This window comes from Cryptotermes secundus, unplaced genomic scaffold (genome assembly GCF_002891405.2).
Source record: "Cryptotermes secundus unplaced genomic scaffold, Csec_1.0 scaffold929, whole genome shotgun sequence".
Lineage (NCBI taxonomy): Eukaryota > Metazoa > Arthropoda > Insecta > Blattodea > Kalotermitidae > Cryptotermes > Cryptotermes secundus.
The window spans coordinates 913,748-939,602 of NW_019725015.1; the positions used below are offsets into that span (position 1 = coordinate 913,748).

Consider the following 25,855-nt stretch of genomic DNA (forward strand, 5'->3'; position numbering starts at 1 on the left):
TCGTACAATCCATGGATCAGAGCGGAAAGCATGGTTTACCCCTCTCGACCGTTACTCAGAATATATAGTCCACGATCACTACATCACTACTAAATCGGAAAGTATTCTGTGATTTAAAAGTTTCAGGCGCCAACGCTTAGTGCTGATGTGCATTGGCGTTTAAAGGTAATATTATGAGTGTTAAAATCAAAATGTTGAAACCATAAGTGAAAGCATGCAGCTAGCGTATATTTTGAGATATAGCAGACATAGTACATGTATCAATACTCTTTGTAAGTTCTGAACAACTAAAAAGGGGTACTCAAGCAAAATGAACGTACAGCCCTTGTTTGTGGATTACAACGAACCACTCCCTCATCTACATACTTTTTAAAAGTGTTTCCGTAAGCTGTGTTACGAAAGAGTCATTTCAAATATATTATCCATTCAAAATTCCCTATTATAACTTAATAGTTATAGTTAATAGTTCTTCATGCCTGATGGAAGTTCAGAATGCTAAACCAAGTGGTACCTAAACTATCCAAAGCCGTACCTCTCTACGAAGACAAAAATTCTCTGCTGTTACTATACAACACTACTTTAAACAGCTGATCTCTTGTGTGTAATGTTTTCAGATAAATGTGATTCCCACAAATGAAGATGGAAAAATCCACCAAGTTCAAGTAAGTCTGGCATCAATAATGTTCCTTCATGGTTTGTAATATGAGCTTTAACAACTGAAGATTCCTATTGCTTTTTGTTGTACTTGGCTTTTCATTATCTCAGCAAGCTGGTAACTAAGATTCTGGTGTTATTAGAATCCAAATGTTCAAAAATGTCAACAAGAAGTCAATCTCATGCTATGCTGACTCACTCCAGACTACTGAAACAATTCTAATGTTCTCTCTCCATCTTTGTCTGCGTTCAAATTTGCCACTATTTAAGGAATTTTCCCACAAAAACTGTCTGTGTGTTTCTTGTTTCTCAGTCTACATGTCCAGCCCATTGTGACTTCAACTATCACAATAATACTCAGAGAAGAGTATGAATCACAGAGTTAAAATGTATATTTAAATTAACACTGTTGCCTATTGCTAGAAAGCAATGGACTGTGGAATGAATACTCAGGAAAAGGGTGCTAGTACTGTTGTGATACAGGTGTATTATATATTAAGAAAATAGATTTTATATTACTATATTAAGGATCTTGGTGGTCTTTTGATCATGTATGTAATTTTAAATGTTATTTTGATATATGGAATGTATTGCTGTACAGTAGTTTTGTTGTATTGAGTATTTAAATTTTGACGATGATGACTATCTGATTATGTATGTATATTTATATGTTATATTGTATTATTGACTTGTTCTATATCTGAGGCAGATGCCTCTATGGATTTTTTTGAACTATAAATAAATGAATGAATGAGTAAAATCTTCTTAGGTGATCAGCAGCATACATTTGGGGCATGGGTCTAATGTTTGAGAGGTGAGATCCAAAGCTAGTGACTTCTGATCCAAACTGACATGAGTTATTTCTTGAGAAGATTTTATCAGTTTTAGTCACTATGAACATTTCATGTCTTTTACTAGTCATAAAATTCCTCATTATGTCATCTGCTTCTTGCTTGTTGCTTGTTTGGTTTACTCTTTTATCCTGAAAATGGAGGCAACACATTCCTCCGAAACATCTGGACTTCTACCCAACTACATGGAATCACATCCCAGAAGATGGTAATCTACATCCTTAATATATAATTTCCCATTCCCTTCGTATTTCATTTCTCTTAGATATGATTCTTCCTTTCAGCATTCCTGAGGGTAAGGGACCAGTTACACAGTCATATAAAAAGTTGCTATAGCAATTGTTGGTAGCTGTTAAAACAGTGGCTGTACATGATATTATGGGTACTATGTTGAATAGGCCAATTATCAATTACTATTCTCAGTAGAACAATTTCAGTGAAATTTCACATATCTTTCCAATTGTGTTCCTACATCCTTTGTTACAATAGGAAACTGACATTTATACAGGAAATTCCAGTATGATCACCCAAACTTCAAGACTATTTTGAAGATGATGAGTGAGTGCAACATCATTAAATACGCTGCTTATCGAACAGCTGCCAAGTTACGAGTCTTGCAGAGAGCCCTTCACAGTAAGTTTCTAAAAATTTTAATTGTCCAGGCGAGCTGATGAGATGAAACTAATAATTATCACCGGCAAAACATTATATCATATGTATTGTTAATGAATCATTGCTCTTTCCTGATGGAGATATTACACATGTTCACTGCTTTGATCTTTCATTTCAGTGGACACCCTACGACTTGGGCTGATTGCAGGAGTATTTGACAGGCATCACTTGCAAGTCACAGAAAATGGAGTTATCCTTGAGTACAGTGAACTGGAAGCTGTAATTTTTGACATCTTTTTTGCTGCTCAGAAAGAAAATCTGTCCCGCATAGACGTGGATCTGACTACAGAACTCATGCTGAACTTGCTGTTCAGTGTTTATGATGGGTAAAACTAGTGTTAGCAATCATGAAGGAGAGAAGCTCTTTTGTATCTTCGATACAGACATTCAGATGTCTATAAAATTCAAAATTCACACGTCTGTTATTGCTGAGATATCATAATCATTAGTATGATGCCTGTTGAAATTAATTTATTATCAAATTTGGAGCGTAGCCATATTGAATGAACAGTTCCTTTGAAAATGCAATATTTTTTCTGTAAAAACAAATATCCAAAATACCTGAACTTAGTAACTCAATAAGTTCTGGGACAGCTACATTTCTATTAGATAACAAGCTTGGTAGAATAACAATATACATGAAGCAGTATGCTGTGAATGATTTGCAGTAAAGGACACTACAGTACAGGCTTCTTACCGTCCCCCTCTGTGTAACCTCTAGCCACACCGGTGGGTCGCTACTCTTTAACTTCCTTCCTTCCTTCCTTTNTCTTCTATTCTTATTTGTAAGTACTATCAATTAATATTCATACTGCTACATACATAATGACAAAATAGCAAGTGATAGCTTTTTATATTTAAGGCTGCAAATCATATAGGCATATCAAACATGCAGCTCTTTTAGATATCAGAAAATATCAGTTCTTGTGGCCCTCATGTTTAATCAGACATTTTTTAAGCAGTGGAAAATTTCAGGATTTTTCTTTCTTAATTTTTTGGTACATTCTCAGTTCAAAAGATGAGAATAGTACTGTTGGGCTTGGGGTCCCACCCTTACATTTGTTATTGCTATTATGATATGAATTATATAACGTCTAACATTGCACTTTGTCAGAGAGAGCTGGGATAGCTCAGTTCCCAGCAGGGGCAAGAGATATTTTCCTCCTCTACAGTAACCCAAAACCATTTTATAGGAATGACCTCTCAACACACATTTAATCAATTCAGAATAAAATTTTTTGTCTCATTAACAACCGTCACTGAAAGATTAATATATATGGTAAAGTTATTGACCATGTATGTTTCTCAGTATTTCCTGTTTATGTTGTGCACTTGTCTCTTGTTAAGTGCTGTCCTGTTTTTATGAAATAGCATGGCAAAGCCCCTAACACAAGAAGTGGCATTGAGATTACATACCCCAAGACACATACAATATCTATTTCTTACCTCTTTGCTCATGGTACATTCTGTCCCATATTTAAAAAGCATGCAATTACAGAAAGCACAGTGGCTCACTAAAGGTGCTCCCAGTGAAGGTAGCACTGACTGTTTTGAGCTCAGCTGACCTACAAAAGAAGTACCAGTACCTGTTCAGTCAACTGGCAGACCACAACAACTGCATCTCCAGCAACAAGTTTGAGACCCTGCTCAAGAACCTCACATGTATCACCGAGTATCTCAATGAGTCCACTGCATTTGGCTCCAAGTTCATCACTTCAGCAGTGGAGAGCTGTTTCCAGCAGGTAGGTCGCCAGTGTCTGTTCTGAATGAAATGATTCACAATGCATTTCTATGCTTTGCAGAAAAGAGGGGCAAATGAAAAAATTAGTCTTAATGAGAGAAGAGTCTCACAAAGAAATCCTTAGTATAAAAAGATCATGTTTAAATTGAGATGTGTCACTACAGCACAATAACTTTCATTCAGTGCATAATGACATACTGAGTTGAATGCAATACTAAAAGTTGGAAGTTTTTCTTCTTCCCTTGAAGTCATATTTATTAACATAAGACTTTTTCTCATAACATCACAGATTCTTTACTGTGTTTACAGAAGCCCACCATGGGACCCTACCCAGAATTAGTTGAACCCAGACAGCTTCATATCCTATTTCTTTAAGATCTATTTTAATACTGTCCTCCCATCTATGCCTAGGTATCCCAACTGATCTCTTCTTTCAGATTCTTCAGCTAAGATTTTTTTTTATATATTTCTGTGTTACATGTTGTGCACATTTCATCTTCTATCACGCACATGTTCTGTTAGTCACAGGGAACATTAGGTATAACAGAGAACATGTTCATCGGTTGGCTGCTCAGTGAACCCCAGCTGCTAGTATGGCTCTCAACAATGTATCGTATGCAGGTGGCAGAAACAGGTAAGTTTATGTTGAAGTGCATTATGTTCATTTGAAAAGAAGTTCAAAATCAACAACCACTGACAATATTATAAGAACATGTTGACCATCCATCAACAGACAATGAATGGGAGAATTTCCATAATAATTAACTCCATGGTATACAGTGTTGCTGAAAAGTATTCATCTGGTTATGAAATTTCTTGTCATTTTTAAATCCAAAGGTCCATCACAAGTTACCACACAAGTCCACTCTCAACCACATCCTGAACCATTCCAATCATCTTCATAGCCACAACATATTTCTGTGAGATCCTTTTCACCATTTTCTTACATTGTAGGTTGGAATCGTAAATGATTTATTTCTGCAAATTTTAGGGCCAAAATTTTGTGTGCATTTCGACTTTACATATGTTACATGTTCTGTTCCAATTGATCTGAAGTTAGTCATCCAGCTAATTCAAAGTGAAGAATATTCCCATTATGCATTTCTTCCGTTCCACCAATCCCGATTATTGATCACTGCTTGTCTTGGATTTCCATATGGCATCATCCTTACAGTTTCCTCACCAAAACTCTGTACACTATTTCTCCTGTCCATGCTACTTATCTTGCTTATCAGCTAACAAAAGTATCAGAAGAAAGCTGTTTATATAAGTTCCTCTATCTCTCATACATTGAAGTACCTACAGGACACATCTTGTTGTTGGGATGTAACACATTGTAGCCTTGTTGCAGTGAGTCACAGTGTGAAGTGCAGTGCTTGTAAGGTGTACCCTGTCATGGGGCTGCGGTACCAGTGTCTGGACTGTCTCTGCTACAACCTGTGTCAGACTTGTTTCTTCATGGGCAAGGTTAGCAAGAGGCACAAGCTGAGGCACCCAATGCAGGAGCATTGTTACGAGGCAAGTCTGCCACATGTTTGAAGCAGTGATTCCAGCACATCCTGGATTTCTGTATTTTTAAAGCAGTCAATTGATATGAGAATTGAAGGAAATTGTCCATCATCTGGCAATACAGGATCTGAACATCCATTTATAGCACATGAGCTAGCCTGTGGCTCTGGGAAAGTCGCTGAGAATGCCATCAGGGAGCGTATGAATAGAGAACATAAGGAATGGTCGGCAGTCCACATATGGACTGCAATTGCATTTTTACTTTCCGGATACCCCTCATACTATGTGACTGTGAAATTCTATATGAATCAAAATTTCATCCCATGTGAACCCACTTCATGAAAACAAGCAACTGTCATGAAGTAATATACTGAGCTTCATTCAAAGTGCAGGATTCCTGGAGAACAAAATCTCTGAAAGAGGAAACACAGCAGATTGAAGATGGTTGTAGTGGATGTTTAATGCTTTCCCCTTTAATCCATTCTATTCTAAAATAGTTCCATGTTAGGTGGGTCCCTTGTCACCACGGCATGGCACATACTCAGGTTGCGGATGGAGACACCCTCCAGGCATGGAGGGAAGCTGTGAATATATTGAATAAGTAGTTGCATACAACCTACAATGGGTGGTCCTCCAGCTAGGGGGTTGGGCATGGGGCTAACAAATCCTCACCATGAACTTGTTACAAAAACGTTCAGAAGGCCTCAGACCTGGATGGATCCTCTGGATAAACGACCAAGGCTAAAGAAAATGGACATGAGATTCAATATGTGGAATGTTAGAAGTATCTAAAAGATTGGATGGGATGGTATGGATTGGATTTGATCTGGCTCAGGATATGGACCAATGGATTGCTCTTGTGAACATGGTAATGAACCTTCAGGTTCCATAAAATGCTGGGAAATTTTTGAGTAGCTGAAGAATTGGCGGCTCCTCAAGAAGGGCTCAGCTCCATGGTTAAGTAAATATTCTGAAATAGCTAACCCAGAGTACCAGGACTGCAAAATTCATAGATATTTCATTGACAATTAAATCCCACTGTTAGCTGGCAGGTTATTTTCAGCACTGGATAAGTTTTTAATATATACAAATGAAATCTAGCTGAAACAGTCAAAGAACTTCAACTTCATGAAAACTGACCGCTCTCTCTGCATGTTAACCCTTTCATATTTCTTTTATTTATTACTCCAACATACCACAACTTTTGCATGAAAATTTAAAAAAACAAACCCTTTGGTATGGGGAAATATGAAACTGCTGTCACCTAATATTTCTGTAATCAGACTAGTAGAGGGTCTCTCAAAGAATGTAAAGTGCAAAGATCACAACACTTGGTACATGATCATAACATGGTGGTAAATTCATAGGTGGCAGAAAGCTTCCAATAGGGAACCTGTGCAGGAAAATTATGATGTCAGAAGCCTTCAAAAATAGGACAAAAAGGGTTGAAATTGTTCAAACGCTGCCCTAAACATGTCTGTAGCATTAAAAGAACAAGTTTGAACTTTGGCATGAAATCAAAGACAGAAGACTGGTCATTTTGTCTGTGTGTTTACAGACATCATCCAGAGAGACGACATTTGCTTTTCTTAAAATACTCAAGAACAAGTTGTGTGGAAATTCGTCAAAACTGCAGTACATCTCAGTGCAGCCTTATGATGTGGTTTTTGAAAGCAGGTGGGTTATATCCAGCAGTTTGTTACAACTATCATGCAATGAAGCTTTAGCTACTATGTACTGTGATATTGACAAGGAAAGTAGTCACATCACAAGGGAAGAACAGGTATGTCTGCTTGTACTGAATATGTTCCTGGGACAAGAAGGCTTTGGAAAAGTAACAATTTTATAATGAAATGTTGTGGATAGCTTTCACTTTTATCCTGTCTAATTCCAGTCACAGTGGAGATGATGTGTTGCTTACCCCAAGCTGCATGCACAGTGGGGAGGGTGAGTCTGACGTCTCCACCCCAACAATCATTCATAGCACCAAGGACATTCAGCCACAGAAGGAGTTACAGAATATCATCAGCCAACTGGAAGAAGAAAACAGGTGCATGGTTACATTTTGCCATTTTTCAAAGACAAGAAGCAGTTCTTAGATATGCAACTTCAGAATTAAATTTGTCCTGATGTAACTATAACAGAAACATTTCCATGATATCTAGAACACAGTACAGCTATTGGTCACACCACTGGTTGGGTGTGTTGATCAAGGGAAAACAATGAAAAGCAAATTGGATCAAAATGTAGTGATCAGTTCTTGGCAGTGGGCTGTGGTTACATATACTGCAATATTATGGCTCCTAGTGTTACTGTGTGAGAGATCCTTGATTTCATTACCCTAATAATATTAGCATGGTCCAGCTAACCAAACATGGCGTTTTGTCAATAGGAGTACGATTATCACTGATGCCCCAGAATGCCAGGAGATTTAATATTCCCTGTTCCTGGATAGTAAAGGTTTTTTTTATTGCTAGTGGGGTGGGNACTAACCGCTTGAGCTATGGCGTGGCCGTGATGGTAAAGGTTAAGTGATATACTACTTTGTGTAGACTGTGGGGCAGAGTACATGGATTTAAAAATGTCTTTGGTTTTTCAGGTGTTTTGTAGGAAGTGGACAATAATTAGCAAGTCTGTTACTTCTTACAGGTTGGTAACAAATGTTTACTTAACTAAATTGTAACTTACATTTTGCTTTATGAGGGTGTAATTTGTGTTGCAGGCGTGTCCAGCAGACTGTTGAGCAGCTGAGTGGGAAGGAGGACACAAGTGATATGTGTGAGCGTCTTCGATATCATTACATCCATGTGGGAACCCAAGTGCAGCGGCTCAAACTACTCAAGGTCACCTCATACATTACTAAATTCTTTGAAGCCTCTGATTTATATGAACCACAACACAATTCACTTGCCTATAGTATCAGCATCATTAGATCGCAAATTATATTTTATTGCCATATTTCATATTTTATTTCCAAACTGAAATTAACAAAAATTGCCCATCTTAAAAAATCTACATCTTAGGAACATGCATCAGTAGGAACTGGATAGCTCTGTCAGTGTAGTGACTAGACTACAGGCTGGATGACTGAAGATTTTTCTCTTCGCCACTATATCCAAACAAACACTGGAGTCCACCCAGTCTCTTACCAAGTGGGAACTGTTCCCTTGGAGGCAAAGCAGCTTGAGCATGATACTGCTCACCTCCTCTGTCTAGCGCCAAACATTAAGAAAGTACCTCCAAAAGAAGGCTCACATAATGCCAGTCCATTATTTTTAGATTAACTGCTACTTCAAGAGTATGGCAGTATGATGGAATTATCTTTATATGAACTTCTATGATAATCTGCTAATTCAAACTGGAGCACACTAACACACAGATCTTGTTATGCTAAATGGTTCATCTACAATTTCAGTACTATTTACTGGAGAGATCCCCCTATCAGCTGGAACATCTGCAGAGCACACCTCTCCTGTCAGCCACACAGCAATACAGAGAAACCTCATGCTTTGAAGACATCAGTCCAATCACCAAAGAGACAGAAGACAACAAACAATTGGCTGGAATGAGGGAGTTGCAGCTCCTCACATGGCAGATGAAAAATGACAGGCAGACCAATGAGAGTGATAGTGATGAGACAACTGTAGAAGTCAACAATGTCATCTCTACAGTGCTACCCTCAGTGTCAGATGTGTCAGTAAGAGACCTCAGTACATGGGTGGCTGGGAGAACTCTTGACAGAGCAGAAGATAAAGACCCAAGTACATTTTCTACCTGGGTGCCAGAATGCTGCCACAGTGACCCAAAACAAAAGCTGAAGGAGCTGCATGGAGATCTGGATGCAACACTTCAGAAACTGCAGGAAATCCTGGCTTCAAATTTCTTACTAGAAGGTACCGTAGGATACAAACACTCATAAAGCCTGCCTTCTTTGTTAACTCATAGATTCAAAACCGTGGTCTGTCTTCAGGATGTGAATAATAAATAGCTTCTTCATGTAATACTGAGGCTGGAATGGGACATATGTAGTTTCCATGGGAATGCATAATGAACACATACAATTTAGAAAACAACCACTTTTGTGACTATTGAAAGACAGTGTCTAATGGGCCTTAGGAACATATCGTGATTTAACTTGGATTCAACTGGGCCCAAAGTATGCTATATGTTGACACTGTTAACCCTTTTCTATCCTCTGTCAGAAGCCTCTGGCACCAACATTAAGAGTTTATTGTCACATTACAATCAAGTGCTAAGTGTTATATCTTTGCTCTTCACACTCTTTGACACACACAGATGGCAAGGGTTTCATACCTTCCCATACCAGAGAGTCCTTTTTTTATATTTTGGCAGATTAAACTGTAGCTGGTAGAAGTGAGGTTCAAAATAAAAAGGATGGAAAAGGGTTAATGTTAGGCACTCAAAAATTGCAGTTTGCAGGTGCCTATGCTTTGTCAAAATTTTAGGATGTTAGCCATTGGATTAAAGAACTATATAATATTAGGAAAGGGGCTAAGAGATGCTTACAGAAGAAATCTGGTCATGTCATGTACTTAATGTACAATATGTACTTCCATTTCCACACACTTTGTCTGAATTACCAGTGAGGTGTGTACTATGTGAAACATTGTTGGTCTCTGATAGATCAGTTTGGTCTGGGGACTCATTTTGGGTTTGGATTTTATTAGATTGAATGAAATTTGTAAATAAAATTAGCAAGTATTGTTGAGATCATAATTTGGTGTTTCTGGTCAAGGGATTGTCCATTTTGGCTAGTACAGATGAATCAATTTTAATTTTCTTGACAAATTTTTTGAGCCAGGATATCAAAATGACTGTGGTTCAGTCCCTAGAAGGGACAAGAATATTTTCCATTGGCACCCTAATATCCAGACTGACTGTGAGGCTGACTCAGCCTCATAACTAAATGGATATACCAGGGGTAAAGCAGTCAGATTACGAAGGTGACTGATCTTGAACTAGTACCAAGCCCTGACCTGTTGATACCATCAGCTCAGCAGTCACTAGCCACTATTTGCAACTGATACCTAGCTGATATTCGAAACCTGGAATTTAACCCTTCAGTGCCCGGCCCCGTGCCCTGAACACGTATTGCAGCTCTAAGTTTCAGCTCATATTTGGAACTGTTTTTTTCATGTAAAGTAATTCTTTTGGTATGAAATTAAAGAGGCAATTTCGTACATTCGTTGTCCCACTTTGAACTTCCTGCGGGAGTTGTAATACATTTGAATTCTTTGAAAAAAAAATCTATTTCAACACTTTGTGCGCTTGTTACCATACAAACCTACCTCTGCTTAGGGGAATTCTTATTAACTAAATATGTTAGATTGATACTGTGTGCTATCCTCTATGCTGACCGAATGAAAAGTCGATTCTCTTGAGGCATATTCTGAACTGTGCTGCTTCAATATTGGTATTTGTAACTACGAGAAGACACGTGGAGAATCTATGACTTTGAGATGTGATGTTGACTCTAAGAAGTGTGTTATAACTGCTACATAGCAAATGATAAACAGTCCACTGTATGAATGATAACTACTTTAATTCCCCTTTGTTATATAAATATGCATCATGCAGTCTGGTTAGCCAAGGCCAGCTGCAAGGAATGAAGTGGCCAGCTGTGTTGTGTCATGATCAGTGGAGAATATATTTACTTCAAACTGAATCAGAACAAAGTTTTATCAGATTTGGAATTAGACACTGAAAATGGATGTTTGTGCTTTTCTCGATTCTGTGGTAAATGACAGAATCGAGAATAGCACAAACATCCATTGGGAGAATATGTAAAACTAAGGGACAAAAAGAAAATTTCTGAATGCGATGATAATATGTAGGAATAACACAAGGAAAAGAATAGATAAATTGTCAATCAGAATTCAGTTAATTGAGAGACTCTCTGTGAAATATGCTAATGCTGTAGAACACAAAGTGCTGGGTCAACATTCGTCAGACAGACAGTACTCTGTCTAAGAGAAAGAAATTTTATAAGCAAGATTCCACCAACTACTAAGAAATCAAAAGCATAGAAACGGCGTGTTGTGTGTCAAATCTGTGTACTGGTGTGATGCGTGTTACGTGGGACCCTGTGTGGAATGTTTTCACAATTAACACACTCAGCTGAACTTCTAAGGTAATATGATACTTTCATTCATAATGTTTATAGGCTAATTGTGCCAAAAAATAATTTTAAAACAGTGTTGATCAATACACCGATTCTGTATACATTTCTGAATGTAGTGTGAAAATTAGAAGAAAGAAAACTCCAGTTTTTCCCAATTTATTACACTTCAAGTGAAATGTTGCACTCTCCGATTTAAATATCCTCTGGCATAGGAGTTGAGTAGGAATTTAAATGCCTGCTGGTGGTGAAGTGTTAATCAAGTATGTGCAAAAATACAGGACCAGACTCCTTTACACAAATTTTCCTCTCCCCCCCTCTCAAGCGCTGTTTTTATGAGATGTTAAATATGGCTGAAGTTACATTCCTGTTTGTCTGCAGAATCCTTCAGCAGCAGAGACAACACTCAGCTTCAGCAAGGTGCACAGGAGGTGGAGGACTTGATCACAGGTCTAATCAGGAGTGTTGAAAGTCAGAAGACATCTTGAATCTGCTGAACATGCACAGTATTGACATTACTGTCTTCTGGCACATGATTGCATCTAGTTTGGTACAGTGATACCATCATTTAACGAAATGGAGGCAGCGAGTTCCTCTAGAACTGGCAGCTTACTTGGCATCACATCCCAGACCACAGCAGCAATCTTCATGGCCACTACCATGAGAACGTCAGTTCTCACTTGCATAGTATTATCTTGAGTTATATGTTGTGTGATACAGAAAACTGTTATATTTTTATGTAGGATGTAATTTGTAATAAAATAGAGGAATTTGAGAATCACAATACTAGCTGAAATATTTACCAACATCTGCATTAGAAATGCACAGCTTGTGGAGAGAAATTCGTAACATACATCCTACAAACAAGTATTTATTAACACATTGACTATTAACTGCACATACTGTCTATAGATTTTTTCCAATTAAATTCGTTTATGCCCCCTGGAACATGTCCCACAGGCAGTGTTTAACATTGCTCCCTCCAACGCAGATCCTGAAACACCTGCCCAATTTTCACGAAACCCTGCATGAGTGATATGTCACTCAGGGCCATACCAGAACATTACAATAAGTAATGAAAGCATGACAGGCACACAACCTTGTGAGATGGGAGACACAAGTGTAGCAATGAACTTCGAGCAGCACACCACCGCACATCAAACTGTGCACCTCCCTCTTCATTGGGGTAGCACTTGGTGAAATAGGGCAATATCAGGATAGGTTAATGAACCATAGTACTGTGCATCCATGTATTTGTACTGACACAGTTTTGTCTGATAGTGTTAGGATGGGTTAGGTCATGCTGATTTTGATTATATTGATACATCGTATTGACTTGTATCCCTCAGAGCACGAAATTGGGCCAAGTCATTTTGAATTTACAAAAAAATTAAGACTTTGAATTCCATGGGTTTTCAATTTTCCTGAGATTTAAAAATTTGTTTTCTTTAGAAAGTTTTCAAATTCTTCAATAATTCCATTATTCAAAATAAAGAGATTTGGAAACTTTTAAAATATGCAAAAATATTTGACAAATTATTTTTTTAAGAAATACTAGCATTTGTTGACAAATTATGAAATTCTGTAAACTTTACCATTTTTTAAATTCTCTAGACAGAGAGAGAGAGAAGTCAGCACACATCACTACCACTTAGCTTGCAAACGTCACTGGAATTCCATCAAATCATTTGTCTACATTTGCTCGTCTACATCTGCTCTACATAAGGCTGTATAAATTTATGTTCACTTGCAGCTGTTCATAATTTCCCACTATCAGACACATCTATCCATCAGCTATATGCCACATGGTTTCCTTCTGTTGTGAGAGTGATCACCTTTCAAAGTTGATAAGAACCATACCACTGTAGGCAATGTAAAGTTTAATGCCTTAAGTTTGTGGTAAAAATAATAAAGTATACCACTGTATATTGTGCAGTACATATAATAATAATGATGAAACAAAAAGAAACTGACTGAAGGAAATATTCACATGTGTGGAGTGCAGTAGTATTCACTGTATTCATTATAAGTAAACATTACCATTGCAAGTAGTTACTATAGGATTCTGACAATGGTGTATAACACACTGATATATTGGGTTTTTGGACTTTATCCATCGTCCTGGTTTTTAAGATAACTAATAAAAACACGACGTTTCAGAAACTGGATCTGTTTCCGTCCTCAGGTGAAGGAAAACACCTATTCTGTTGGGTCCATTAGAAAGAGCTAGCCTCAATCACTGGACCAGAAGTCCAGTTCCCTATGTAACATGTTTCTCCTTCTCTCCCTCTGTTCAGCTTCTATCATTCAAGTTAAATAGCAAACTCCTGACATCCACAAATTTCACAATTTCAATCCTTCGAACTGCCTGCCATTTTACATTTGTGCTTTCCTTTACAGGTACCCCAACATATGAAAATTTTATATCAGGATACTTTCAATTGACATTATCTTCAGTTGGTGTAAACGATCAATTATTATACATTTGAACTGTACAGAAAAATAAATATTTAGATTATTAAATAACATATTTATACATATGAAAATAACAGATATTACCTTGGTGTGTTCAGATACTGTCCCTTTTACTAGGAGCCCTTTCAAGTGGTTTCATCCAGAGGATTGGGAAGGTGCGAATTGAGAGTTGGCATCAGGCTCCAGGATAGCACAGGGTATTTTTAGGCATGGAGATCTGAAAGAACAAGGAAGATTTGAAGCATTTTGGAATGGGTCTAAGTTCTTACTAATAATAGGACTTGGAATAGGGGGAAATAGTTGTTCATCTCATGACACTGAAAAAGTCTGATGAAACAAATGTTTTCTCCAAACCACAAAGGGGTGTTTTACATCAGCTAGAATGGTTTATATCCCGCAAATTCGTGGTATACCTCAGCTGAGGAGTCCATGAGACATATGGTGTGCGTTAAAAAGTTAAGGTTAGGAAGTCATCCAAATTAACATGATGGGTAGATTTATTATGATACAGCCCTTGAGATGAACTACAGTGGTAAAAAAACGAAAATTTAAGTTCCAGAATACTATGGCTTGGCTACAATACAATAATACTTCAATTTGAGATTGATAACATATGCCCAGCAAACAAAAGCATTCTGATCCTTAAAGCACATGAAGTTGCAGTCCATGTCTGACATCAGCAGACATATGCAAGAGGAGCCTTAAGAATGCTTGATACTTGCAAAAATCATTATGAACGGATAAAATGTGAAATAGTAAAGAGGTGACATTGGTTTTGCAGGAAGGCTGTCACTGTAAACATTACTGTCATATTTATATGACAAATTAATACTTGTGACAGTGCAGCAGCAATATGAGAGTAAGGATGCATGTTTACAACATATTCTCTACATTTGAAAACATTTCATCATACAAACATTATGTACATGACATATATCTTGTTAGAAATCTATTATTTTTACATTTTAGTATATATTTAGTGGAATACTTCAAAACAATCATTTATATCTTCACATAATGTATGAATTGCAATGGACAAATATGAGCCTACATGAATTCTGCCAACTTCTAGTGTAGGTCTTCAGTACCAAATCCACTATGTATGACATCTGAGGTTATTGCTAAAGTGAATTTGAGATCAGATCTGGGATGTAATGCCATGTAGTCTGGTAGATACATAGCAACATTTCAGAGGAACCCAGTGTCCAAGTGTTCTGGGTCACTTGGAAATAGGTGGCAGTATGTTCCCCTGAAATGCTGGTACCTATCCACCTGTATTACACAGTGTCAAATCCAAAAAGACCATAATCTTTAATCCATTATATACTTTTGGGATAAAATGTGATGATAAATGAGCAAATAAACATGGTCTCCCCGTATGACATTCTTTGTTTTACATACATGCATACAAGATGCCTATGACCATGATGTCATGAAATATGCAAAACTTTTAATCATACAGGTCCACAGTGCTAGATCTGAGGACTTCCTGTTCACAGTTCAGAAGTGAATGGAACATCTGTACCGAACATAAGGTCATTCTGAGTTCACTTTATTTACATAATGAAGTAACTTTGCTCTGAATCAACCCTTCCATTGAATGATGGACTTCTTTTATTCATAAACATAAAAAAATATGATTTTTTTAAGTGTTATATTGTTTTTGTACACTGACTCACTGTTATCAAACTGTTAAAAGTGACTGAGTTTCTATTCGAATCTCTCTTTCTCTTCATAATGTAGTGTCTGTGTTAGCTTCTGTTAGGAAAACAATACATCTTAACTTACATTTCTAACCTACCAGGTTTTTCTGTGAATAATTAATTTACATTTTAACATTATTATTTCTGTTAAGTCATGGTTATATTTATCCTGGAGTGGAATGATCTGGAAAATCACATTGCCACCAGAGAGTTTCAAGACCGCAACAGTCTAAAGTTCATCCAGAATAAAATGGCAAGATATTCCACAGAAAAGAGAACCTGTTGGCTTTATATTTAGCAGATCCTATGTGGATTTCCCCAGTCTGTTCATGCTTGACACCTAGACTGCTTCCTCTCTAACCGCCACTCCTCTGATGGGATGTTTTGTTTAAAAAAACATTGCAAGAACCCGTCACAAATGATAATCTTCATGAAACACAGTATGAATGGGACACAATAGGAAAACTGATGTTTCCAGCTGACAGAGAGTATCAAAGCGACTTATTTCTAACTCATTTCCACCCTGATCATAAGCCTGGTCGGCAAAGAGAAACATCATTAGGTAAACTGATGATGAACAAAAGAAGGTGAATGTTTAAGTCTGCTCTCCTGGATTCTCATAAGAGTTCTACCTTCTGGGATATAATGTCATACAGTCAATTGACTTTCAACAGACTATATAGCATCATATCCTAGAAGGCAGAAGTCTTCATAACCATCTCTGTGAGAACCACTGTTTCTGAAATGGGAACCCATTTGCAGCTTCATGTGGACAGGAAATTCATCACAACCTGACCACCTGAAGCAGAAAATCCATTTTCAGAACATGGTGGTTTCTATACAGAAACTGAGAAAATGCACAGAGTGCAAGAGAATAATCTTAAATGTCATGTCATGGCACTGTCAACAAGAAACCTATATTAGACCCAGTCACTGATGAAGCACTCTGCTTTCTTTATGACTGTGATACCTATGTGAGGTTGAGGGATGTATCATAATTCAGCTTTTGTTATTCCTCTCCATCAGCCATTTCTTGCAGCCCAATTTCATACCATGTTTCCTTATCAAGTGTCCATGTAACCCTGTCTCTATGTTCCTGCCAGATCAGGTTTAACCCATTACCATATGGTTTGCACTACTGGATATTCAAAATATCCCTATAAAAAAAGTCTAAATATTTCAAAACAAATGCCCCAAAATTATCATAGAAGTTTTGCATGGGTTCTCTATATGTTTGTTGTCCAGTAAGAAGATTGCTTTGACTGTAATTTGAAATTTCTTAGTCAGAAAAATAACTAATCTAACCACAATGGGAATATGTATCACAGTTGTCAAAATATGTCAGTGGGTTAAAACCATACATCATGAATGTAAATGTACAAAATGACTGGAGTAACTGGTGTAGGTCACCTTGCCATGTGTGAAGAGTTTCTGTTTCTGATCATAAGATCATCAGTTCCGTTTGGACGAGTTGATGAGATACTTGCAGCAATGGGTGAGAAGGTGTTTCTCGCTACTGCCATCACTCTGACTGCCACCTAACTCTCGTGTGTAAATATCCAATCCATATTGTCCTTCCTCAGGAAAACTGATGACAAAAGTAACTACATCATCATCAGACACAGAATGTGACACAAACTTGGAAAGCCTCTTCTCTTCAACACCATTCTTGTGCAGTGTTGCCATGAAGTCTGTCAGAGGTCGGGACATGCGGAACTGAAGCTCAAGCTCTCGACCAGCAAATACTAGGGCATCCTGCACAACAAGAGTAGGACACTTCAGTATGTCAGTGTTTGGAAGAAGGGGAAAAGTTCCTCTCCCAGGAGAAACCAGTTTCATCCACCTAACAACACTCCTCTACCTATTTCCATACTTCAACCTTTCTTAGTGACTGGGGAACTCAGAAAGGCTTTTTATTCATATTCTGAAATTCAAATTTCCTTCCTGTATAACTTTTGTGGCCCTGAAAGAGGTGTTTTTGTCTCTTTTTCACACACTTCCAGTTTCCTCCAGAAAACAGCAGCAGATTCCTTCTCAGTATTCTGTTTCCAACCTGTAATGATAAACCAGTGACCCCTCATTATGGCTGTTTTTCATTTTTTACATTTCTTTCCATACTGCTTAATTGCGAGTTAGAATCTGAGATTCTCTTTATATTTCTTCATGTAACTTTGAAGTAAATTCCTGAAATTTTGTGTGATCACAAATCTGTTCAATACACACAAATTTATTGTGGGCCCTGAAAGGACAAGAGAATGATCCTATTGTGTAATGCTTAGAAGAGGTCAACTAGCATAATAGTGGGGACAATGATAATGTGTTTAATGTTCTTACCTCAGAAGTTTATGTGGTACTGTTGATGGTAGGGATTAAATACCAGAAAACTCAGCTAGTTGGTTTAAAAGTTATTAAAAATACAAACACATGTTGGGTCACATGGTTCTTTTCCCATAAAGAAAACCACCACTGGCCACATTTTCTGTTAGCTTCATGGAACATTAAACCATGCGATTATGGTGCAAATTCTCACCTGATGTGTAATGGGGACCAGCCCAAAAAGTCTTGTTGCCTTTGTGGGCCCCCATTCACCACTGGCACAGTCTGGCAGGGGCACCATTACTGTCTGCAAGTCCTCACATGCGATCTTGAACTTGCAGACACTCTTGAATTTCATTGGTTCTCCTGTGAGATATTCCTTTGGGGTCACAGCATTAGCAAAGATGTCAAGTAGAAAAGCCCCACTGCATGGTGCATGCACTCGGAATGCAACAATGTTGCCCACCACAGACTGGTAAACAGAAATACCAATTCATTGGACAATACTCCAACCTGAATAGGGGGCAGCACTTTCTTGCAAATTGCTGGTGCCTACCAAACATAAAAATGTCATATCCCATAAGACCATAATCATCTCATTCACCACCACATGAATCACACACCTTAAATACAAACCATATAATAGTTCTGCTTTTGTTAGGCATGATGTCATCATATTTATGTCATTTTATGAAACTCTGTATGACCATCATACTATTATAGTCAATTCCAAATCATTACTTCCTGATTTCCTACCATCACCACTCCAATGTCAGCCATGAGAATTTCTGAGGTGGGAACAGAACTAGTGTCACTTGATGTTGGTTGCTTGGGATCTAATGCTTCGAGCTATGATATGTTTGATCTCTCTGGCTTGTGCCCATCTGGGCAAAGGCACATAACCCATTTCTGAGATAGGGGCCACCCACAGGTTAGATTCTCTACGATCAGTGATATGGTGATTGTCAGTGATGGGCCTATAGCTTAACATGGGCTCCAAGCCATGGTAGGGGCCTGGCATTCTTAACATCCCGGAAGTTGATAGTTTGAATATGTGACCAGAAGAATTTGCATACAGATCTGTCCAGATATGGAAACCAGAACTCTCTGAATGAGAGTCCAGTAACATACCCTGGGACCACCAGATCTCCATGTGTCAGTGTAAGATCCTGAAATGCTATGTGGTAATATACTTTTTGAAATATACAACTGTTAAGTTACTTTTACGTAGAACAAAAACAGCAACATGGTTACTGTAAAAACTAAAGAAACATGCAAGTTAGCCAAGTGAAAGTCTGAGTGCAGATAGATTACAAACATATCCACAAAATCGGTAAGAAACATTTGTTGTATGTGAGTCATTACAAAGATGGTGATCATCTGACCACTTAGAAACAGCTATAGTTTATACTAATTAAAATTATTCACAGAAATTTGTCACTAATTAATTAATAATTAAATTACCAGCATAAAGTCTGTTAAAAATTCAATGAGAAACCTGAAATCACAGTTTCAATGGATATGCAATTAATGAATATGTGAAATTCTGAAAGGTCAGCTACGTTTATACTAATATACTAAATTTGCTAGATTTGTTTACTTTCTTTATGGTTATTTATGGTTGGTGCAATATTCTGTGACTTGGCAAAGGCTTTTGACTGTGTAAATCATGAAATTTTATTAACTAAATTACATTTTTTTGGCATTCAAGGAACAACATTATGTTGGTTCAGATCCTACCTAGAAAACAAAAGATTGAAATAAAATCATAAAATTCAATCCAAAGTACCTACTCAAACTGGGGAATAATAAAACATGGAGTTCCACAGGGGTCAATTTTGGGGCCTTTGCTTTTCATAATTTATATAAACGACCTCCTTCCTACACTAAGGATCTCATCAATACCTATAATATTTGCAGATTACACTAGTGTTATAATTTCTGGTAAGAATTTAGATGATTTCTGTATGTTATCAAGCAAGGTTCTTTTGCAAATGAGTAAATGGTTTTCTGCAAACAAGCTGTCCCTGAACCTAAAAAAAAAAACAAATGTAATATATTTATAACAAAAAACTCACCACAATATCCATTAAACATAGGATATAATGATAAATATATAGAAGAGGGAGTAAACACAGAATTCCTTGGCTTGCAAATTGATAATCACTTATGCTGGAAAAAACATATTGATCAGTTAATTCCAAACCTAAGTAGAGCATGTTATGCAGTTAGATTCATGTTACATATTAGTAATATTGACACTCTCAAATCAATCTATTTTGTTTACTTTCACTCTTTAATGAAGTATGGAATAATTTTCTGGTGTAATTCATCTGACAGTAAAAAGGTATTTACATTGCAAAAAAAATTGTTAGAATCATGATGGGTGTCAAACCCCATAATTCCTGTAGAGACCTATTTAAGAGACTACAGATCTTAAATTTTCCTTGTGAATATATATATTCATTAATAAACTTCATTAAAAAAAACGAAGAACATTTTCAGATGAAGTGGATGTAAACAGTATTAACACAAGACACAAACACTCTCTTCATAAACCAATTGCTAACCTCTCATGCTTTCAGAAAAGCGGATATTATGCTGGGATCAAAATTTTTAATAACCTGCCTTCTGATCTCAAAGGTCTTAAGAATGAAAAGGCATGATTTAAAACAGCACTGAAACGATACTTAAATGCACATTCATTCTACTCTGTTGATGAATACCTATTGTCTAGAAAATAACTTATGTATCTTTAAATAGCCTTGTGTGTAGTCACTGTGTATTCTTGGTTTCTCTTGTGTGAGAACTCCACTGGGACTGTACATATGTTTTGTATTTATATGACATATTCAACATCCTACAGTCATTTTGACTAACTTTGGATCCATGGAACGCAATGCAATGTAATGTAAGAAAAAAAAAAGTGATTTAGTGATGTGGTCAGTAGCTCACATTATACAGCATGCCATGATGGCGCATGTAAAGAACAACGAATGGGAAAGGATATGCAAGGAAGTGGTTGTGGTCTAATTTGAGGTACTATTCCAGCATTTGCATGGAGGTACTGAGGAAAACCATGAAAATACTGTCAGGAAGGATAGCCAGTCTCTAGGCTGAGATTTGAACCCATGACCTCTCGAATGTGTTGTCTAGTTATACATAAGGAAGCTCCTGGAGAAAAGAAGTGTGTGTGTGTGTGCCCATGTGTGTGTGCGCGCGCGCGCGCGCATGTGTGTGTGTGTCACTACATTCTTACCCTATAAAATAAGGGAAACATACTGGAAATGCCATTCATATTCTACTGACTTTGGAAGCTGTGCAAGACAGCTGCAGCAATGTCTTGGGCCTAGCAACGTCACACAGAATATGGACAGTCAGTTCATACACCAACCTGCATAACAAAGCGCTTGAGGCTGACTCCATCAAACCCATCACCATCACTGTCATAGAACTTGAGGTTGTAATGGAAGATGAGGCTGGACTGCATGTGGGCTGGCATGGCTATCCGCACTGTGGCTGCTCCTGGGGACACAACAAGAGACTTTACATTCCACATGACTTGGAGCTGACCAACTGACAAGTGCAGTCCTCTTGATGCTTCAGGTCTTTCCCACTTCTTGAATTCATGGAGTATTTAATGACAATATGTCAATTAGTATATTTACTGGCTACTGATGTGCAACTGGGTTTGATTCCTGGCAAGGGCAAAGATTTTTCTCTTCACTACAGCCATTCAGACCGACCTCTTCAGGGAGTAACAACAGTAAAATGGCTGTGGTCAACCACTCACATTCATCTAATGCTGAAATTAAGAATGCTTTGAAGTGTACCTCCACTCCCCCCATATAATCACTGTGTAATGCTAAATTAAGAAAAGGGACTAGTTTACCTCTACTGTACTTTAGAGTAGAACCTCATTTAATGTTCAATTTCAGTGATCTCAAGTCATTACTTCAGCATTAATTTTCTTGCAATTAAGGTTTTCCTAAATTTACTGTCAAAATTCAATGACACCCTTAGAGAACTAAAATAGGGAATTCACTGTATTTAGTGGCACTGGCGTGAACTCAAATTATATGGCATTGACTCAATGGCTGGCTATGAATACCGACTTGGAGACATCAAGTTTTTCTACCAGACTACATGGTAACACATCCCAGAGGGCCACAGTCTTCATTAGTCTTATGTTGACAGTGGCATTACCCACATACAACATAGTACTCACCAGTTGAGTCGGTGAACATGACAGCCTTTGTGTTGGAGTCGGGGAAATACAATCCATATCGGAAGAAGAGAGACCTCACAAAAGGCAGTTCCTCAAAATCTTGCAATGTGATGGGATTCTTGAGAAGCTGCCACTCTGACTGCAGGGGGAAAAACTCGTAGATGAACTCACGTGGATCCGTCAGAAAGTAGTGATCATCATATTCGTATCTGTATCAACACCAAAAGCAATGGAGTAGCAGGCTCATGGAGGAACAGTTTAGATTTGTCAGCCATCAGAAGTAAAACATTATGGTATAACAATTTTTAACTGTCAAAATGATTTTACCTGAAGAATATTTAAAAATTCAGATCTTGCCTAACAGAAAACATTGAATCTCTACTACCAATAAACACAAACTGAAGAATGTTCTTTAAAGAAAGAACTGCTGCTTATTCTGAGAATCATATGAAACACATATTGCACATATTCTGGACTATAAGACATACTTCAATTGCAATACTGAAATATCTTTAATCTGCTCTGTTTCTGTGTTCTTCACTGTTATTCATCACTCATAAGTAACATTTCTATGAAAAACCTCTTCTGCCTTGAGCCCACTGCATTAAAAATACAAAATAATGTATCAACAATAGACAGCATAGCACTGAGATCCCAATGAACTTGCAAAAATTACGCTGTGTTGGGGGGGCATATTTCAGCTCTTGAAATGGACTCATCCAAAATGTGTTGCAATGGGAGACAGGTAAAATAACTATGAGTATATCCCTCTTTCAGAATATATTTTCAGTCATTTCCATTGTCCTTTACTATCTCTTTGAACTACAAGACACACTCAGGCTTTTGTCATAGTTTTCCAGGGTAAAAAGGGTGTCATATATTCTGGAAGCATAGCAAACGCTCTGTAAGGGTAGAGCATAAAGTTTATAATTGCCAAAGCAGGATATACATGCAGTCATCACTATGCCATAAAGGGTTAGGGAGTGTATAACTGATACCCTGCATTAACTGACAACAAAATTTACAAGTTACCTGAGACTGTCTGACTTTCCCTTGCTGCCTGCCTTGGGGACCTCCTTAGCATTCACAAGGTGCCTTGCTCCCCAGTTGCACTGCACAAAGCGCCAGGCACCAGCCACGTATACAGCATTCCAGGAATTGCGGAAACGGTTATCCTCAAAACGCACTCCAGGTTGGTAGCCCGCAGATTTGGAGTAGCCCTTGATTACCACACAGTGCAGGCCTGCATAACTGCAACATGTCACTGCATCATCAAACAACCACAGAATTTCAGAGGACTCTGTCATTATGTAATTCAAATCTCTTAGCTACAGAACATTATTTTAGGTTCCAGTTGGGCCACAAGTTGGTGAGATAATTTAAAGTGCAAGGAATGATTTAAATAATTAAATGTATTGGATCCTTCTTCAGCTCAAAATAGTCATGCTGCTGATGAAGAAATGAAACTCAAAAGTTCATTACAGTATTCACAACAGTAACATTTTGACACTGGACCCTGGACCCACACAATTGTGGCCGTTCATAATAAACTGACCTGCAGAGCCGCTTAAAGAGCACATGGTAGCTCTCAGTTCCATGCTTGATGCCCCGTAGGAGTCCCATTGGTGTATCACCACGCAAATTCTCATCAAACTGCATTGTGTTGAGGTTTTTGACAGTGATCCATCGAAAAATGGTCCTGAAATTGAGGGCACGTGGTCTGTCAGCAATAAAGTAATGGCATTTATTTCATGAAAGTTCAGCGATGCCAGCCAGATGGTTGCATGAGCCCCCCAGACTTGTCAGACAGAAAAATATGGTTAGAATTACTGGGATTTTGGACTTTGCCCAGTGTCCAGTATTCTAAAAACTAGATAACACAACATTTCAGGAACTGGATTCGTTTCCATCTTCAGGTGCGGAAGGAGACACTTACTCTGTTGGGTCTCTTAGAAGGAACTAACCTCAGTAGATGTCTCCCCCTTCGCCTGAGGATGGAAACAGATCCAGTTTCTGAAACATCATGTTTTCTAGGTTCTAGAATACCGGAGGATGGACGAAGTCCAAAAACCCAGCATATCTGAGTATTATACACTACTGTTAGAACCCTTTAGAAACTACAAGAAAAATATGGTCATTAGTCCCATGGGACCCAGAACCAAGTATGACCGTGCTTGCGAGGACAAACAGCAATTTACCCAACTGACTCACCAACTGATGGAGGCTGGCTTACCTGGCCTTCTCAATGTCTGAACCACAGCGTCCCACCAGCTGCCGCACCAAATCCGTGAATGTCTTCTGATCCTCTTGTGCCACCTGGAAGCATAAAGAAACGTTTAGCAATTATGACTGAGGTCTTCTGGGATGTGATACTGTGAACTTGCTGTGTCTCTCTTTATGAACCATGGAGATAGAGGTAGCAGGTTCCTCTGAAACAGTGATACCTGTGTTCCAGGCTACATGCAACCACATCTTAATATCCACTGCCACGAGCTCTTCAAATCTCATAGGCTTGGTACTTACATGTGGGAGATCAGCTAACCTAGTAACACTGCTCTTGAGCAAAGAGTTGCATGCATAAGAAGATAAATTAGAAACCTTGTCAACATTAGTAACCTGCTTCCTTACCGAGATGGCTATTTGGTCTATATCTGCAAACTCAACAGGATCATTGTACACCTCGAACTTGGAGAGGGCTGGAGGTGCTGGGATAGGCGCCTGGCTAGGGTAGGGCAGCAAGACATCCTCTGTGTAGCCATCACCATCATCCAAGTAGAGGGACTCAGCCATCATGTACTCGCTACGCTTCTCATTGATCAGGTCCAGCATCTCGCGACTCTGTTTCTCCACCAGCGCTGCCGTGGCTGCCCTGTAAAACATGAGCTAGCCATGAGAACATGGCTTCTAGCTTCAGGAACTACTAATGATGGGGTGTAATCGTTCTGATTAATTTATTTATTGCAAAAACGAGCACTGAACTGAATTCCAGTTTCACAGACTTTGATATAAAAGCACAAAGCATGATTTCACTTTTATTCATACCAGTTATTCTAAAGATCATTTATATGCTCTGCTAAGTGTGGCAGGAGACATTCCATTTTTCTACAGCTTAGTGCACTCAGAGGACCCTGCAACCCTCAGAAGTACATCCCCTGAATGGCAGAAGAAGGAGCCCACTAGATATGGAGGCATGATCGCAGTATATTGAATAAGGACTTGTGGACCAACAGGCAGCCACAGCTCCTGGAGGCTTTAAAATGCTGGGACATCCTCTCTCTGGGGAAGGCGGGGCTTGTCTGAAAGCTGTAAGCAGATAATCCCTCAACTGGACAACAGACATTGTACTAGCAACCTACTGAGGTTAAACCCTGCTACGAGTGTCAGAGATAGAACAACTCTCATAAAGGAAGAGGAAGTCCTGGAGGACTGCACAAGGGATAGCAAGATTCATGGACTGGAGCAAAGAGTACTGTGGCCTAAAGGGGATAATAGGAAGAGTACTTCATTATGTTGACTCAATTACTGGTTATCTGTAATTGCCATTACACTGAACAAGTCAAGACACAA

The 25,855-nt window shown here is 38.2% G+C and overlaps 2 protein-coding genes across 6 annotated transcripts in view; one reads left to right on the top strand and one right to left on the bottom strand.

Moving 5' to 3' along the window:
• Positions 1 to 30: 30 nt before the first annotated feature.
• On the top strand, positions 31 to 12,350 carry LOC111863276 (dystrophin). Of its 3 annotated transcripts, none has more exons than XM_023849456.2 (12): positions 31 to 165; positions 615 to 662; positions 1,995 to 2,138; positions 2,296 to 2,503; positions 3,676 to 3,919; positions 4,441 to 4,552; positions 5,270 to 5,436; positions 6,986 to 7,104; positions 7,322 to 7,477; positions 8,150 to 8,270; positions 8,843 to 9,320; positions 11,948 to 12,350. In XM_023849456.2, exons 3-12 carry the CDS (start codon positions 2,057 to 2,059, stop codon positions 12,052 to 12,054), a joined length of 1,794 nt encoding a protein of 597 aa, XP_023705224.1. In that variant the 5' UTR covers positions 31 to 165; positions 615 to 662; positions 1,995 to 2,056; the 3' UTR covers positions 12,055 to 12,350. The 3 variants fall into 3 exon arrangements, with proteins under 3 accessions (XP_023705224.1, XP_023705223.1, XP_033606880.1); XM_023849455.2 differs by having other exon boundaries at positions 2,014 to 2,138; XM_033750989.1 differs by lacking the exon at positions 31 to 165 and adding an exon at positions 411 to 528 and having other exon boundaries at positions 2,014 to 2,138.
• A 2,170-nt stretch (positions 12,351 to 14,520) lies between these two features.
• LOC111863268 (hillarin) overlaps positions 14,521 to 25,855 on the bottom strand; it is an 86,006-nt gene continuing 74,671 nt past the window's right edge. For all 3 annotated transcript variants that reach the window (XM_033750984.1, XM_023849431.2, XM_023849432.2), the window contains 8 exons: positions 24,917 to 25,157; positions 24,522 to 24,604; positions 23,844 to 23,987; positions 23,321 to 23,539; positions 22,289 to 22,497; positions 21,455 to 21,585; positions 18,275 to 18,532; positions 14,521 to 17,499 (listed from right to left, as the gene is read on the bottom strand). In XM_033750984.1, coding sequence (XP_033606875.1) covers positions 17,197 to 17,499; positions 18,275 to 18,532; positions 21,455 to 21,585; positions 22,289 to 22,497; positions 23,321 to 23,539; positions 23,844 to 23,987; positions 24,522 to 24,604; positions 24,917 to 25,157 — 1,588 coding nt within the window. In that variant the 3' untranslated portion in view covers positions 14,521 to 17,196. The remainder of the gene's footprint in view (positions 17,500 to 18,274; positions 18,533 to 21,454; positions 21,586 to 22,288; positions 22,498 to 23,320; positions 23,540 to 23,843; positions 23,988 to 24,521; positions 24,605 to 24,916; positions 25,158 to 25,855) is intronic.